Genomic DNA, 19,150 nt, shown 5'->3' on the forward strand with positions numbered 1-19,150 from the left:
TAGAAAACTTTGTATGGGAGAAGCCATAACTTTAAGATGTACTGATACATACTTATTAGGCTAAAAGTAAGTTGTTAAAGATACATCACTTATTGGAAAATACAGAAGTAATATATCTGCAGTTTCAGGAAAGAGTTCAGTAAAAGAAAAGGAAAAGTTTGGTTAAACATATAAAATAATGAAAATAGAATAAGCAGCTCATAACATTCCCCCCTTTGATCGCAAACGTCAAAGTGCCGCGATCACAAAAAGTAAATGCGACTCATGGCGGTTTGACAATCACAATGCTATTAGTACATGGGTGCTCGCGTCCAAGATGGTTCACAGGACTACAAGAGGGTAAGCAAAAACAAGGTAGGAGTGAAGTTATTAGGTAGTAGGCAATTCCGCTATTACCGGACGCTAGTCGCCATCGGGTGGACAACTACCTAAACATTCCTATGCTGTATATGTGTGTGTGTGGCATGACATATGTGTGTGGCATGACATAGTGCAGAAACATCCCCTCCAAGATTTATTAACAACAATTAACAATCCCCATCATTCTTGCAGAGTTGATGGCGAATAGTGGGTTGTCAGGCAGTATCATGGCATGTTTGGGAGGTGAAGGAATTCTGCACCTGTGAAGGAAATATAGAGAGTGTAAGTATAAGGTAATGCAATATGAAAGCAAAATAAAACAATACAGAAAGACAATGAAGAAATAGAAACCACCAGGGAGGGAAAAAGGAGTGGGTTATGGGTATACAGGCTACGACTGGGTTGGCCATCAAGGTAGATGATGGTCCATGGTCTCTCCGTGGCCAGTTTCCCAATGTAGGAAAGTTCTAGACGATCCTAGGGACGTAGTGCATCCTGCATAGGGATAAGACAGGGAATTTTAGGGCACAGCTGGTGGGTAGGCAATAACATTGTAAGATCAAGAGGTCAAAAGAGACATAGAGTAGGAGAGAAGTAGGTGAACTCAAAAGAAATCAGGGTCAAGAGAGATCTCAACATGGTGGGGAGATTCAAAATGGATAGAGGGAAACAAGTATTGGGAGAAGAATGAGACACAGTGAAAACATTCTTGCATGTAGAGATTAGACCAGGTACACATTGTATACAGCAACACATCAGTATAAGGCATACTATAATAACAATGCCATACAGAAAAAGGGAGTGTAACCATCCCAAATTAGGTAGCCAATCAAAGAGATGGTTAAAAATACCTCCAAGGCCAAATTTGTCATCAATCACATCTTGGACATCCTGGGATAGGGACCTAATAACTGTGAGATGGTGACTCAAATTAAGTGATTGATCAGTAACATAGGTACAACATTCTTTGCTCACAAGACTACACCCCCTCCCCTCCTTGGGAAGCCAGGAGGTAATCAAGGGCCATCCTATTCTGCAATGCTAGTTGTCTAAGCTCCTTCAACTCTTGGGCCACACTCTGAACAACTCCTGCACTCTCATTCATGAAGGTCTGTAGTATCACAGATAACATGATGATGTCCTGATGATTCAGGTAGACACCAACGGCCGGGAGGATAGCTCAACCAGTTGAATCTCCAGCATACTGTTGGACAAGGGGGGGCAGCAAGCTTTCAGATTCACGTTTATTGCGAATTGGGCCCAAGGGCAGCGTGGGGACAACACGGATGGCTGGGGTTACCACACCCAGGAAGCAGATGGCTGTAGAGTTACCAGGGAGGACTGACACTGCTGTCTGTCCACATATCAATACAACCCAGGGGGTGGTCTGCTGAGGAAAGATTGTACAAGGGATGGGGAAACAAAAGTACAATTGGGGCCCTGGAGGAAACAAAAAAGTGCAGTGAGATTATGATTCACAGTTAGGATCATACCAGAGGAATTTACCAGCCGGAAATGAGTGCCATTACTGGAGATTACATACTCACATAGGGAGGCACTCAATCTCACCGTACCTTGGCCAATTTCCCTGCAGATAGTACCATATGAGGTGCCTCCCAAAGAGATAAAATTACCTGATAGGTTGAACAATGGTGTACCTGGAGGAATTAAAGTAGATAAATCAAAGGTAAACAAATCAACATTAATACCCATAAGAGGAATGCCCCCCTTATGATGAGTGGGAATGTGAGCACAAATATAACAATTGCCCTCTGTGCGATTGGCTATAGTTTTGAGTAGGACAACGTGTGAGTTTAGTCCCCATTCACCTAAAGAATAGTTCTCTGTGGACAATTGGGCATTAGGTAAATTATCATTATGGGGAAAGAATCATGGGGGTAAATAGGGGTTGTGGCAGAGGTAGTTACAGGGGAACGTCAAGCAAGAAGGGGTGACTTTCATTTCTCAGCTACCCACTTCATAATTTTCAAATCACATTCACTAGTGGGGCTATGCAAATAGACTGGATAACAAACCCCTTAGGACCTTTAAATACGAACTTTGAGTATAATTACTTGTTGGGCAGCTAGTAGTGGGAGGGAAAACTGCCACAGATACAAGGTTACCAGAACAAGATTATTTAGTAAAGGGGTTAGGACAAACACACTGACCAGAAGACACATATTGAGAAATAGAGTAAGAGAGCATGGTCAAAAGTGTGACACAAAACAAAGGAGACATATTGAGGGATGTTACTCAAGATATCAACAGAGGAGTGAGACAATGAAAATAAGAGTTAGAAATACAGATCTTTCAGTTTCACTCATTCAGCTAATGAGATTTCACTATTTCTGGTTAGTCTGAGTTTCAAACCCGGAAGGGTCTGAATTAACCAATCGTCGTCAGGGGTCTTGGTTACCCCTTCTTCAGAGGCCTTGGTTGCCCCAGCTTCTTCTTTCTTTGGCTTGTTGAAGGCTGCTTCTTTTTCTGGGCTGTATCTTTTACACCTGGAGTAGTGGATCCAAGAGTCGACCTTGGCAACTTTGATAGCTGTTGGAGTAGTCAGCAAAACCAGGAAGGGACCTTTCCAGAGAGGCTGCAGTGGCTTCTTTTGAAAAGTCTTGACCAAAATGGAGTCACCTGACTGGAAGGGGTGTGCAGTCACATCCAATGGCAAGGGCTGAGAGAGAGAGACATGTCTGTGGAGAGAATGTAATTGCTTTTGCAGTTGCAAAAGATAGGCAGTTAATTATACATCACCTACTGCAAGGTCAGGCAGGTGTAAAGTGTTGGCACTATACAAAGGAGGTGGCCTACCAAACAATAGTTCATATGGTGAGAGCTAGAGGGTCCCCCTATGGTTTGTGTGAGTCCAATACAGTGCTAGGGGCAAAGCATCTACCCATTTAAGGCTTGCTTGAGAACAAATTTTAGCAATAGTCTGTTTTAGGGTTTGGTTCTTTCTTTCCACTTGGCCTGATCTTTCTGGATGCCAAGGGGTATGGAGATGCCAAGTAAAGCCTAAGGCTAATGTCAGTTGCTGAATAATATTACTTGTGAAATGTGTTCCTCTGTTAGATTCAATTAATCTGGGAGGCCAAACCTGGAAATACAACATACTTAACCCATCATATACTAGAAAAACTCTCATATTTACTAGAGCGTGACAAAAATCCCACACACCATCGCACTTTCAAAGTCCTTAGCTACTTCACTTGCATATATTTTATATGCCTCAAACAGATGGAAACACATTAACTCTCTTATCAGCCCATACATAAAACAAATATCACTTAAAACAAAAAAAAATGCTATTATTGGCGCACAAAATTAAGAGCATACATATGACTTTAAAACCAAGTTACAGCAATAACAAGCAAATCGTTACATCATCAAATTTCTTAGCTAAGAATTCCTGATACACACACACACACACAGCTCCAGCCTGCATCAAACATCAAGGCCAGCTTTCTTTTGCAGCAATCGTACACAGAATTCATATCAACTCGCATACCTCAAATATTTCACTCCCAGCATTTATTCTAAAGCAATGTTAACAAAGTATAAAGTCTATTTTTTTTATAACCAAGCAGTACTGAGTTTTCCCTAATTTGCATATACTTTAACAAGGGGAGAGTCTTTGTCTACTTTAGACAACCGGGATCCCATTATTATATCCCTGTTCCTTAAAGTGAATGTAAATTTTGATGACAAAGTGCCCAGTCTACAAAAATTAGACCAAAAACAGGGGCACTTTAACTCCTCAAAATCCACACCTCACTTTAATCCCTAATCAAGTCCCTGCAGTTACCGGACGGACACTTCCTCAACGTCCCTGCCTAGCGGGAGAGATTAGCACTATAGTCAATCAAGTCCCTGCAGTTACCGGACGGACACTACCTCAACGTCCCTGCTTAGCGGGAGAGATTAGCACTATAGTCTCAAGTCACAATATGTCTTGGATCACTATTTCTGCCTCTGTAAAATCCCTACCACCTGAAACTTTATTTTATAGTGGGCTGGCACCCTAATGGTGTTTAACTGCCAGACAGATGTCCCACTGAATTTAATAGTGATCCAGTATATAAAACAAAAACAGGGTAAAAGACCCACAACATATATTACACGTACATGAACACAAAAGACAAGAAGACACTCACAGAATGGTCCAAGGGGTAGATTGTGTCCGTTGTTTGTGGTCTGTTCCTCAGGACGTACTCCCTTATCGCCCCCCGGGACTCCCTGGCCAACAAGACAAAACCTCCCACAGGTAAGCTATAGACCTGAATCAGATGGGTGCGCGCAGATGTTGGTTCCCAGCCAGGGAGGCACGGAAGGTCGACCTGAAGCACGTCCCACCAGAGTCGCCAAGTTACTGTCGTGAGTGAGCTCGTCTCAGGTGCAGTAATAAAGAGGTCCAGACCAGATATTTATCAAACAAGGGCTCACCTCAGGAGAGGTAATCTTTATTACACTGTTGCAACAGTGTCCCAGCACAAAAACACAGCAACGCAAGACTAACACATTTTCATATACATGCATTTTTATACTATTACAGTTCCTTACAAAGCAGAGAGCTAATTGGCTGATAATGATTGGCCAATAAATCTCGCGTGATTAGTGGTTACTAGGAAAGGGAAAAAAAAAACAGGTCCTCTATGTTAAAATTTGGGAGATATGTTTTCTTGGAATGTGACCAGAGGCTAGTTGGCAAATTGGATTGAGAAGCTGATACTGTACAGAGAAGCCTTGGATTTTACCTTGAGTTTCAGATATTTAGAAAACTTTGTATGGGAGAAGCCATAACTTTAAGATGTACTGATACATACTTATTAGGCTAAAAGTAAGTTGTTAAAGATACATCACTTATTGGAAAATACAGAAGTAATATATCTGCAGTTTCAGGAAAGAGTTCAGTAAAAGAAAAGGAAAAGTTTGGTTAAACATATAAAATAATGAAAATAGAATAAGCAGCTCATAACAGCATTGAGGTCCAATCTAGTCACAAAAGGTACAATCTTCAAGGGTACCAATTTGTACCCATGTTAAAGGCTACAGCGGGTGTACATTTGAGGGTACTGCCCCAGTGACAAGCTGTTGCACATTTTTCCTGACAGTGTAGATGCAGCCCAGATCTTAAGACTTTAAGAAGACTTAAGGTTTAGACTGACCCTTTAATGAAATGAAAAAATACTTTTTCTATTTTTCTTAAAACTATGATGATTTTAAAGAAGTGCTTGTATATCAAGAAAACAAAGTTTTAATAGTTCATTGACATTAAATGGTATTAAGGCCCGATGATAAAAGGATTGTTAGATCAACATAAAATGCTAATTTCAGTATCGCGAGTCTTGCAATCTGTCCACTGGGCGAAATGTTATAAAAAGGTGGGCTGACCCTTGCTCTACAGAAAAGTGGTGCTTTCCATAGGAAATAATAGGGGTCGCTACCTGTTCAACTATTCGCCCACATCGCCAGTGAATGTATCCATAGTGGGGTGGGGGCATGTTTTCAAAGTATCTTTACTCAACATATACTGTGCATTCAGAAAATAGAAAACTAAGTTTTGTTTTGTAAAAGTTACCAAATAATATGCACATTTCACTGTATATTAAGTACATTTCTTGCAATTGCTAATCTCGCCACTGAAAGGGTGGTGCGACAGATATGTGTAAAAAGGTTTACTTAAGCAGGCAGATATTGTTCGCAACATGGAACATCTATATATTCAATATGTATGCAATCACAATTGTTGATAAAAAACAAAAAAAAATTCTTTAATAATAAACGGAGGAGCTGAAGGATTGTGGGTATATTGTACAGGTATACGTAGTTTGTTATTTGTATGTAATATACTGTATATACTATATTATGCATTTAAAATAAATTTGTTATATAAATAAATGTTTTAACTTTTGGTGTGTTCTTAAAAAGGAACAAGATTTAGGGCCAGCTTACAAGTGGAGATATCGCTTTCGTAAAAACAATATTTGTGCTCCACTGTGTATTACCAGCGCACGTTAATGTGGGCTGGTATTACAAGTTGACAACAATGTGAAAGCGAGCTCACGTTCACATTGCTGGGAAGCATTTCAATCATGGGAGCGTGCTTCCATAGGCTCCAATGGGAGCCTCGTTCTGATGCCGTCTGAGACCTCACAGAACCTTAGCGCAGCGTAAGGGGTAAGTAGCGCAGCGATGGAAGCAAATATTAAATATATATGTATATGATTATATACAGTACATATATATTTATGTGTATATACACATATTAACACATAAATATACAGTATATGTATATAAGAATATACATATATATTTACTGGGAACACACCGTTCCCATAGACTGCAATATAAAGGCACTTTTTAGTGCTGTTTTTTTTTCTAACACCCCACAGCTGCCAACTTTACCCCCAAAGTACTGCCTAGTGCAGTTTTATTAAAAAATAAAAATGCTGCTATCTTTATTTTTTGATAAAAACACAATTTATGCTTACCTGATAAATGTATTTCTCTTGTGGTGTATCCAGTCCACGGATCATCCATTACTTGTGGGATATTCTCATTCCCAACAGGAAGTTGCAAGAGGACACCCACAGCAGAGCTGTTATATAGCTCCTCCCCTAACTGCCATATCCAGTCATTCGACCGAAAACACGCAGAGAAAGGAGAAACCATAGGGTGCAGTGGTGACTGTAGTTTAAATGAAAAAATTACCTGCCTTAAAATGACAGGGCGGGCCGTGGACTGGATACACCACAAGAGAAATAAATTTATCAGGTAAGCATAAATTGTGTTTTCTCTTGTAAGGTGTATCCAGTCCACGGATCATCCATTACTTGTGGGATACCAATACCAAAGCTAAAGTACACGGCTGAAGGGAGGGACAAGGCAGGTACCACTGCCTGTAAAACCTTTCTCCCAAAAATAGCCTCCGAAGAAGCAAAAGTATCAAATTTGTAGAATTTTGAAAAAGTATGAAGCGAAGACCAAGTCGCCGCCTTGCAAATCTGTTCAACAGAAGCCTCATTTTTAAAGGCCCATGTGGAAGCCACAGCTATAGTAGAATGAGCTGTAATCCTTTTAGGAGGCTGCTGGCCAGCAGTCTCATAGGCTAAGCAGATTATGCTTCTTAGCCAAAAAGAAAGAGAGGTTGCCGAAGCCTTTTGACCTCTCCTCTGTCCAGAGTAGACAACAAACAAAGCAGATGTTTGTCGAAAATCTTTAGTAGCTTGTAAGTAAAACTTTAAAGCACGAACCACGTCCAGATTGTGTAATAGACGTTCCTTCTTTGAAGAAGGATTAGGACACAAGGATGGAACAACAATCTCTTGATTGATATTCTTGTTAGATACCACCTTAGGTAAAAACCCAGGTTTGGTACGTAGGACTACCTTACCCGTATGGAAAATCAGATAAGGAGAATCACATTGTAAGGCAGATAACTCGGAGACTCTGCGAGCCGAGGAAATAGCTACCAAAAAAAGAACTTTCCAAGATAAAAGTTTGATATCTATGGAATGAAGAAGTTCAAACGGAACTCCTTGAAGAACCTTAAGAACCAAATTTAAGCTCCATGGTGGAGCAACAGGTTTAAACACAGGCTTGATTCTAAATAAAGCCTGACAAAATGCCTGAACGTCTGGAACATCTGCCAGACGCTTGTGCAAAGAATAGACAGAGCAGAAATCTGTCCCTTTAAGGAACTAGCTGACAATCCTTTTTCCAAACCTTCTTGGAGAAAGGATAATATCCTGGGAATCCTTACTTTACTCCATGAGTAACCCTTGGATTCACACCAATAAAGATATTTACGCCATATTTTATGGTAAATTTTCCTGGTGACAGGCTTTCGTGCCTGTATTAAGGTATCAATGAGTGACTCGGAGAAGCCACGCTTTGATAAAATCAAGCGTTCAATCTCCAGGCAGTCAGCCTCAGAAAAATTAGATTTGGATGGTTGAAAGCACCCTAAAATAGAAGGTCCTGTCTCAGAGGCAGAGTCCATGGTGGAAAGGATGACATGTCCACCAGATCTGCATACCAGGTCCTGCGTGGCCATGCAGGCGCTATCAAAGTCACTGATGCTCTCTCCTGCTTGACCTTGGCAATCAGTCGAGGGAGTAGAGGAAACGGTGGAAACACATAAGCCAGGTTGAAGGACCAGGGCACTGCTAGAGCATCTATTAGCGTCGCCTTGGGATCCATGGACCTGGATCCGTAACAAGGAAGCTTGGCGTTCTGGCGAGATGCCATGAGATCCAGTTCTGGTTTGCCCCAACGATGAATCAATTGTGCAAACACCTCCGGATGGAGTTCCCACTCTCCCGGATGAAAAGTCTGACAACTTAAAAAATCCGCCTCCCAGTTCTCTACACCTGGGATATGGATAGCTGATAGGTGGCAAGAGTGAGTCTCTGCCCAGCGAATTATCTTTGAGACTTCTAACATCGCTAGGGAACTTCTTGTTCCCCCTTGATGGTTGATGTAAGCCACAGTTGTGATGTTGTCTGACTGAAATCTGATGTACCTCAGAGTTGCTAACTGAGGCCAAGCCTGAAGAGCATTGAATATCGCTCTTCCAGAATATTTATTGGAAGGAGTGTCTCCTCCTGAGTCCACGATCCCTGAGCCTTCAGGGAGTTCCAGACTGCACCCCAACCTAGAAGGCTGGCATCTGTTGTTACAATTGTCCAATCTGGCCTGCGAAAGGTCATACCTTTGGACAGATGGACCCGAGATAGCCACCAGAGAAGAGAATCCCTGGTCTCTTGATCCAGATTTAGTAGAGGGGACAAATCTGTGTAATCCCCGTTCCACTGACTGAGCATGCATAGTTGCAGCGGTCTGAGATGTAGGTGTGTAAATGGCACTATGTCCATTGCCGCTACCATTAAGCCGATTACTTCCATGCACTGAGCCACCGAAGGGCGCGGAATGGAATGAAGAACACGGCAGGAATTTAGAAGCTTTGATAACCTGGACTCCGTCAGGTAAATTTTCATTTCTACAGAATCTATCAGAGTCCCTAGGAAGGAAACTCTTGTGAGTGGGGATAGAGAACTCTTTTCCTCGTTCACTTTCCACCCATGCGATCTCAGAAATGCCAGTACTACGTCCGTATGAGACTTGGCAATTTGGAAGTTTGACGCCTGTATCAGGATGTCGTCTAAATAAGGGGCCACTGCTATGCCCCGCGGCCTTAGGACCGCTAGAAGCGACCCTAGAACCTTCGTAAAGATTCTTGGGGCTGTAGCTAATTCAAAGGGAAGAGCTACAAACTGGTAATGCCTGTCTAGAAAGGCAAACCTGAGAAACCGATGATGATCTTTGTTATCGGAATGTGAAGATAAGCATCCTTTAAATCCACTGTAGTCATATATTGACCCTCCTGGATCATAGGTAGGATGGTACGAATAGTTTCCATCTTGAATGATGGAACTCTGAGGAATTTGTTTAAGATCTTTAGATCCAAAATTGGTCTGAAGGTTCCCTCTTTTTTGGGAACCACAAACAGATTTGAGTAAAAACCCTGTCCCTGTTCCTCCTTTGGAACTGGATGGATCACTCCCATAACTAGGAGGTCTCGTACACAGTGTAAGAATGCCTCTCTCTTTATCTGGTTTGCAGATAATTGTGAAAGGTGAAATCTCCCTTTTGGGGGGGAAGCTTTGAAGTCCAGAAGATATCCCTGGGATATAATTTCCAATGCCCAGGGATCCTGGACATCTCTTGCCCACGCCTGGGCGAAAAGCGAAAGTCTGCCCCCTACTAGATCCGTTACCGGATAGGGGGCCGTTCCTTCATGCTGCCTTAGAGGCAGCAGCAGGCTTTTTGGCCTGCTTACCTTTGTCCCAGGTCTGGTTTGGTCTCCAGACCGTCTTGGGCTGAGCAAAAGTTCCCTCTTGTTGGCATTAGAGGAAGTTGATGCCGCACTTGCCTTGAAGTTTCGAAAGGCACGAAAATTAGACTGTTTGGCCCTTGATTTGGACCTGTCCTGAGGAAGGGCATGGCCTTTTCCTCCAGTGATATCAGCAATAATCTCCTTCAAACCAGGCCCAAATAGGGTCTGCCCCTGGAAGGGAATGTTAGCAGCTTAGATTTTGAAGTCACGTCAGCTGACCATGATTTAAGCCATAGCGCCCTGCGCGCCTGTATAGCAAAACCAGAATTCTTAGCCGTTAGTTTAGTCAAATGAACAATGGCATCAGAAACAAAGGAATTGGCTAGCTTAAAGGGCCACTGTAAGTAAATATTTTCTATGCCTGTTACTAACTAACTACCCCAAATACGCTTTTTATCAATAGCATTTCATTAACATATCTCTACCGTATATCAGAAATCTTGTCTGCAAATTTAATTGTTTTCCACACCCACTCTGCAGGTATCCTTTGCTCTGTACCAATCCGTTTACAATATCTAGGTTTCAAAATGGCGCTTTAAACACAATTTCATTGGTTTAAGTATTTTGAACATGCAGTGCTGAAAATAGTGGGCAGGATAACGTGACATCATCGGCAAATAAAAGATATAACTTTTAGAACGTTATGAAACTTCGTTTTGGAGAAAATATAGGTCAGTAGGTTTTAATTAATATTTATTAACTTTAATATGTTAGTTGTTTGGCTTAAAAATTATAACGGAAAGTAATCCTTTAAGTGCTCTAAGCTTGCCAAGTATGTCATCCAATGGAGTCTCTACCTGTAAAGCCTCTTCCAGAGACTCAAACCAGAACGCCGCAGCAGCAGTGACAGGAACAATGCATGCAAGGGGCTGTAGGATAAAACCTTATTGAATAAACATTTTCTTAAGGTAACCTTCTAATTTTTTTTCCATTGGATCTAAAAAAGCACAACTGTCCTCGACAGGGATAGTAGTACGCTTTGCTAAAGTAGAAACTGCTCCCTCCACCTTAGGAACTGTCTGTCATAAGTCCCGTGTGGTGGCGTCTATTGGAAACATTTTTCTAAAAATAGGAGGGGAAGAGAACGTCACACCTGGTCTATCCCATTCCTTATTAATAATTTCTGTAAACCTTTTAGGTATTGGAAAAACATCAGTACACACCGGCACTGCATAGTATTTATCCAGTCTACACAATTTCTCTGGCACTGCAATTGTATCACAGTCATTCAGAGCAGCTAAAACCTCCCTGAGAAACACACGGAGGTGTTCAAGCTTAAATTTAAATGTAGAAATATCAGAATCAGGTTGCATCTCTTTCCTGAGTCAGAAACATCACCCACAGACTGAAGCTCTCCTTCCTTAGCTTCTGCATATTGTGAGGCAGTATCAGACATGGTTCTTAAAGCTTCAGTATGCTCTGCATTTCGTCTAACCCCAGAGCTATCTCGCTTATCTCTAAATTCAGGTAGTCTGGCTAATACCGCTGACAGTGTATTATCCATAACTGCCGCCATGTCTTGTAAAGTAATCGCTATGGGCGCCGTAGATGTACTTGGCGCCATTTGGGCGTGAGTCCCTTGATCGGGAGTCAAAGGATCTGACACGTGGGGAGAGTTAGTCGGCATAACTTCCCCTTCGTCAGATTCCTCTGGTGATAAAATTTTTTAAAGACAGCATATGATCTTTATTGCTTAAAGTGAAATCAGTACATTTGGTACACATTCTAAGAGGGGGTTCCACTATGGCTTTTAAACATAATGAACAAGGAGTTTCCTCTATGTCAGACATGTTTGTACAGACTAGCAATGAGACTAGCAAGCTTGGAAAACAGTTTAAATCAAGTTAACAAGTAAATATAAAAAACGTTACTGTGCCTTTAAGAGAAACAAATTTTGTCAAAATTTGAAAAACAGTGAAAAAACGCAGTAAATCAAACGAAACTTTTACAGTGTATGTAATAAGTTAACAGAGCATTGCACCCACTTGCAAATGGATGATTAACCCCTTAATTCAAAAACGGATCAAAAAAACGTTTTTTAACAGACACAACAAACTGCCACAGCCTGCTGTGGTCCTACCTTCCCCAATAAACGACTTTGGAAAGCCTTTGAGCCCTTTAGAGATGTCCTATAGCATACAGGGGACTCCTGAGGGAAGCTGGATGTCACAGTTTGTAATTTTAACTGCACCAACTGTAACTTTTATACTACAACAGTGGAAAGCCTCAGGAAACTGTTTCTAGGCAAAAATAAAGCCAGCCATGTGGAAAAAACTAGGCCCCAATAAAGTTTTATCACCAAAGCATATATAAAAACGATTAAACATGCCAGCAAACGTTTTATATTGCATTTTTATAAGGGTATTACCCCTGAGAGTAAGCATGATACCAGTCGTTATTAAATCACTGTATTCAGGCTTAACTTACATTAATCCGGTATCAGCAGCATTGTCTAGCATTTCCAATTCTAGAAAAAATTGTAACTGCACATACCTCAGCAGAATAAACTGCACGCCATTCTCCCGCTGAAGTTACCTTACTCCTCAGACATATGTGAGAACAGCAATGGATCTTAGTTACAACCTGCTAAGATCATAGAAAACTCAGGCAGATTCTTCTTCTATTTCTGCCTGAGATAAAATAGTACAACTCCGGTACCATTTAAAAATAACAAACTTTTGATTGAAGAAAATAAACTAACTATTTTTCACCACTCTCTCCTACCACCTCCATGCGTGTTGAGAGTTGCAAGAGAATGACTGGATATGGCAGTTAGGGGAGGAGCTATATAACAGCTCTGCTGTGGGTGTCCTCTTGCAACTTCCTGTTGGGAATGAGAATATCCCACAAGTAATGGATGATCCGTGGACTGGATACACCTTACAAGAGAAATACACTACACTGTATTTTGGGGGCATTTTGGGGCACATTCTTTGGTTAATATTATAAGTGCTAATTGCTACCGCACGTTTGCGGTAGCAATAACCAGCCACTTGTAATGGCTGGTTATTTATTGCACACTTACAAACGATATATTAGCACTCCACTTGTAATCTAGCCTTTAATGTATGAGATTTTAATATCCCATAGAAGACGGTAGCTGTGTTTTTTAATTTTACAATAGTGTGTATTATGTAAAACGTATTTTTAGAAATGTACGTGTTTTTTTTTTTAATATTGTATTTTTATAGCCGCTGTAAGTTTACACTGTATTGTACTTGTTTAGCTCTAATTAGACTTGTGCACGGCCAAAAAATTTGTTTCGTTTCGGATCGATTCGGATGTTTTCGAATTTCGGTTCGAATCGATTCGAATTCGGAAAAATTTGAAAGAATTTGTTTCGGATTCGTTTCGGATTCATTCGGATTCGAATAAATTTGGCTGGATTCGGTTCGGTTCGATTCGGAAATTTGGAATTTCGGTATGTGTTAGGTGGGATGTTCTGTGTATTAGACTTGTATTATGTACTGTATAATTTGTGTAACCCATAGCAGAGTGATATAACCTAATATACTGTACAATACTAGTGTAATCCATAGCCATCCGAACTAATTCGGATTTATTCAGTAGATTCAGTACTACGGTTATTCGGAAATTCGAATCGATCCGAATCTCCGAATTTAACAAATTCATCCGAATTTAGATTCGGAACGAATCAAAACGCACATGTCTAGCTCTAATATCGCAAACGCAATGTACCAAACATGTCCTATATTAATAACAGTGGTGAAACCGTTCTGTACTGTGCAAACTTACTTTGATATATTTCTATTACAATCACACTATACCAAACGTGTTATTAAAATAGAAAATAGTGATATATCCTGGGATTGGTGTTTAATAGCAAATTTGGCAGAAAATATGGTTGTCTAGACACATGTTTACCTTTATTGCTTTTCGGAGTGAAACCACCTAACTATCTTTGACCAGAAAAGTTGTGACAAGCTTAGTAAGATATTCAAAGTGTGCCGGGATTGTCTTAAAGGGATACAAACACACATTTTTTCTTTCCTTTATTCAGATAGAGCATGCAATTTTAAGCAACATTCTCATTTACTTTTATTATCAATTTTTCTTCATTCTCTTGCTATTTTTATTTGAAAAAGCAGGAATCTAAGCTAAGGAGCCGGCCCATTTTTGGTTCAGCACCCTGGATAGCGTTTGCTGATTGGTGGGTACATTTAGCTACCAATCAGCAAGAGCAACCCAGGGTGCTGAACCAATAATGGGCTGGCTCCTAAGCTTACATTCTTGCTTTTCAAATAAAGATAGCAAGAGAACGAAGGAAATGTTATATTAGGAGTAAATTAGAATGAAATAAAAAAATGTGGGTTTAGTATCCCTTTAACATGTGGCCTAGTTCAGAGTACACTTTATTGCACCTTGCACAGTTTCACATACGCACATGTTGAAATGCGTGTGAATTTCATACTATGTACATCTAATTTTTTTTTATTTTTTCCAGTTATCCTCTCATTATCTGCTGGCTGATCAAATCAGACTGTGTGTATTTGGAGGGAGATAAGTGCCACCCATTGGAAATACATGACACAATCTTCAGTTTAAGACATGAATTTAATAATGCAGGAAGGTATTGCCTTAGTGTCAAAGCAAAAAATGATGTGAGCAGTCTGCAAGATTTTTACAGCATCAAAGTTTATCATTCAGGTGAGTCAGAGCTTTTTTTCAACATATTTATCAATTCTATAATATTTGAAACAAATCTGTTAATCTTTAGATCTAGTATTTATCTAATATTCATCTACATAATATATAAGTAGCTAATATATATATATATGATATCTATTATTTTTCTTCAATCTGCATAGTTCTATCAATTTATCTATTATCTACCTACATGGAATCCATGTACCTGCTTATTTATATACCTAGTATCTGTCTGTCTGACTAAACTCCACAGATTTTGGAATTGCAGTTTGGTTTGAGTGCTAATGAAAAATGAAACTTCCAGTTTACTTCTATTACAAATTCTTTGTTAAAGGGAGTAATCTTAAAGTGAAAGGCAACCATAGCATTTTTTAACGCTAGGGTTGACTGTTGAAACAAATAAATGGCGTTTTCACCTCTTAGTCAATAGCCGTGTGGTAAATCCGGTTTGGCTCCCATGGGAGACGGATTTACCGCACGGCTATTGGCTAAGAGGGGAAAACGTCACCTCTTAGCAAAATATTTTTTTGTCGTGGGCTGCTGTAGCAACTAAGAACGGCGAACGGTTGAAATGCATAAAGGCACTTTCTGCATGAAGTATCTTATACTTCATTAATGAAAGTGCCCTTTATTTGTTTCAACAGTCAACCCTAGCTTTAAAAAATGCTATGGTTGACTTTCACTTTAAATGAGATCAGGGTCATGTATGTGTTTAGCCATCTGGCAGCAATGTTTGCTACAATGTTTATAGCAATGTTACACATAGTTGCAAACACTGCTTGCCATAGACTGCTAAAGAAACATGCACGTTCCTATCAGCCTAACTAAGGTCTAGATTACGAGTGGTGTACTAACAGTTGAGAGCAAGCGAAAATGGGTTTAATCACAGCTGTTTGTGCACGTCAGGTTTTTTGTTTGTATTACAAGTTGAAAGTAAACGCAATCGCTTGAGCGCAATTAACGTGTGTTGGGTAAGGGTGACCTCAGAGCTCTGCTTAAGTTTTTCAAAACGAAAAAGTGTCACAAAACACATAAAAAATAAATACATGTAAAATTACAGTTAAACTCATAATAACACCATCTAATAAAAATTATTCAAAACAAATATTGCTCACAAAAGTTATAAGGGCTCAAAGATATGAGGTCTCAGGCATGCAAACAGCTTTAACATAGAGATACATACATATACATGTCTAGATATGTATAAATACATATAAATAGCTTTACTGTATATGTGTGTACATATGTATTTACAGGCATATATACACATATAAACACATAAATACATATGTATGCATATATAAACATATGCGTGCATTGAAGCTCTTTGCAGTTAAGTAGATGAAAACATGAAAAAAACATAAATTATGCTTACCAGATAATTTCCTTTCCTTCTGTATGAGGAGAGTCCACGGCTTCATTCCTTACTTGTAGGAATCATATACCCAAGCTCTAGAGGACACGGAATGAAAAACAGGAGGTTAAAAAGAGAGGCGGCCCTGTTCTGAGGGCACCACAGCCTGCAAAACCCTTTCTCCCAAAAGCTGCTTCTGCCGAAGCAAAAGTGTAAAATGTGTAAAAGCTTGAAAAAGTAAGGAAGGAAGACCAGGTAGTTGCCTTGAAATCTAATCCATAGAGACCTTATTTTCAAAAGACCCAAGAGGAGACCACAGCTCTAGTTAAATGAGCCTTCATCCTCTGAGTAGGCTTGTGTCCCGCTGACTCATAAGCTAAGCGAGTAATGCTCTACAACCAGAAAAACAAAGAAGTGGATGGGGCTTCCTGCCCCTTACGCTTCCCAGAATAGACACAAACAAGGAAAAAGTGTGACAAAACACCGTTGTAGCCTGAAGATAGAACTTCAAGGCCCGAACCACATCCAAGTTATGAAATAACCGCTCCTTCGAAGAGAAGGATTAGGACACAAGGAAGGAACCACAATCTCCTGATTTGATATTGTGATCTGAAACAACCATAGAAAGAACAACTAACCCAGTACGAAGAACAGCCTTAGTTGTGTGAAAAACTCAGTAAGGAAACTCACAATGCAAGGCAGTCATCTCAGAAGCTCTGCGCGCCAAAGCAATAGTCAGTAGAAAAAGAACCTTCCAAGACAGAACATTTTAATGTCAACACCATGCATAAGCCCAAAAAGAGCCTACTGCAAAACTTAGAACAAGATGTAAACTCCAAAGAGGAGCACTAGATCTAAACACAGGCCTGATCTAGTCAAAGCCTGAACCAAGGACTGGACATCTGAAAGCTCTGTGAGTCTCTCGAACAGTAAAACAGATAGAGCCAAAATCTGTCCCCAAAGGGAGCCAACAGAAAGAGGCCGTTCTCCAGAGCATCCTGGAGAAAGGAAGGATCCTGGCCTTATGCAAGGAGAATCCCTGCTCTTCATACCAGAAAAAGAAGGTCCTGTACCCCTTATGATAGATGCAACGATACCCCGGCTTATGAGCTAAAACGAGAGTATCAACATTCCTTTCAGAAAAACCTCTCATGGCTAAGACTAAGTGGTTCAGTTCCACACAGTCAGCCTCAGAGAATCCAGATTGTGATGAACACAAGGACCCTGCTCCAGCAAATCCCTGTAACAAGGTCCATGGAGGCGAAGCCCCTAAACAGCGATACAACTCGTAGATATAAACGGAGCAAACCATCTCACTGATGCCTGCTAGGATCAAACCATCCACAACAAAGCGTAACATGGCCGAAAGAGAAGAAGGTTAAAAAGAAACCTCTAAGGAATGCTAGATTTCTAGCATATTCTGGATGAAAAGGCCAGTGCCCCACCTGGGTCCAAACCCACCTTCTGCTACAGAAGCGGTGGAGCTAACACTGATGCCTTGAAATCTTGATCGTCTTCCCCATCAGATACTGTAATGCTCGTGGGATACTCCTCTATCAGACCGAACTCGGCCAGTAGTCTTGTTATCCCGGCGTTGAGTCGGAATGATAGGGAATGTCCCAGAGCAGAGAAAGTTAGTAAGATGAGTAAGGCAGCACTCACCACAGGCAGGACAGTTCCCGGCGGCAACGGCAGAGCAGTCCAAGGACAAACCACTAGAATAGTCAGGCAGGCAGGGTTTGGCAACAGCAAAGCAGTCCAAGGGCACATCACTAGAATGGTCAGGCAGGCAGGATTTGACAACAGTAGAGCAGTCCAAGGGCACACCACTAGAATGGTCAGGCAGGCAAGGTTTGGCAACAAAGAGGCAATCCAGAAGAGGGGTTAATAGGCAGAGTAGTCAGACAGGCAGGGTTCAGCAGCAGTATATCAATCCAGCAAATTAGAGGTTAAACAGGCAGAGTAGTCAGACAGGCAGGGTTCAGCAGCAGTATATCAGTCCAGCAATTTAGGGGTTAAACAGGCAGAATAGTCAGACAGGCAGAGTTCAGCAGCAGTATATCAATCCAGCAATTCAGGGGTATAACAGGCAGAGTAGTCAGACAGGCAGGGTTCAAACACATTAAGGCAATAAGTAGCAATGATCTATAACACCCAGGAGCACACAAAGTAACGCCTATACTTGGGCAGTGATAGATCGTTATTGAGGGACTTACATAGGCGCAGAATTTGCGCCACAGGAATCCAGACCGGCAGCTGAGAGAGGAGCGTCCGGCGATGACGTCAGCGCCGCGCGCATCCGGACCTGACACAGCCCCTGGCAATGAGCAGGGAAGGAGACGCTGCATCCCTAGCAACGGCTAGAGCGGTGCGGCGTGACAGATACAAACATTTGAGCAGGGAATGATTGTAGGGGACATCTGATCCTGAAGAGTACACTCCTAGGTCTCTGGCAATGAGCCGAAGTGGGCTTCCGTCCACCATCAAACACAAGACCCCCCCCCCCCCATTTAGCAGGAGGAACTCACCTCCAAAAAATTATCTCCAAAAGAAGATCTCCCCACTGAGAGGTCCCAACTGGTATAAACCCAGAAGACCAAATCCTCCAAGCAGAATGCTCACTGAGGAACCAAAGGAAAAATTGGAAGGAAACTCCCAACTCACGGACCTCCCTAGGAGACTCTCTCCCCACGGACAAGGAAGCGACAAATTCAAAACCGCCCTGGAAGAGCTTAAGAGAAAAATTTCTCCAAACAGGGAGATCTGAATGGAACACTGGGATTGATTTCCCCAACCGATATTCTATGAGAGTCTGTTAAGACAGAGACACCAACTCCATGCCGAAGTCTCGGCCTCAGCTGTGA

General features: G+C 41.2%; 1 protein-coding gene across 1 annotated transcript in view; it reads left to right on the plus strand.

The window, feature by feature from the left end:
- Positions 1–19,150, plus strand: part of TMEM130 (transmembrane protein 130) — a 108,784-nt gene that overhangs the window by 79,392 nt on the left and 10,242 nt on the right. Inside the window, exon 4 of the mRNA XM_053694235.1 lies at positions 14,730–14,932. Within this exon, the coding sequence (XP_053550210.1) occupies positions 14,730–14,932 (203 nt within the window). The remainder of the gene's footprint in view (positions 1–14,729; positions 14,933–19,150) is intronic.

The sequence above is a fragment of the Bombina bombina genome, chromosome 11 (assembly GCF_027579735.1).
Source record: "Bombina bombina isolate aBomBom1 chromosome 11, aBomBom1.pri, whole genome shotgun sequence".
Lineage (NCBI taxonomy): Eukaryota > Metazoa > Chordata > Amphibia > Anura > Bombinatoridae > Bombina > Bombina bombina.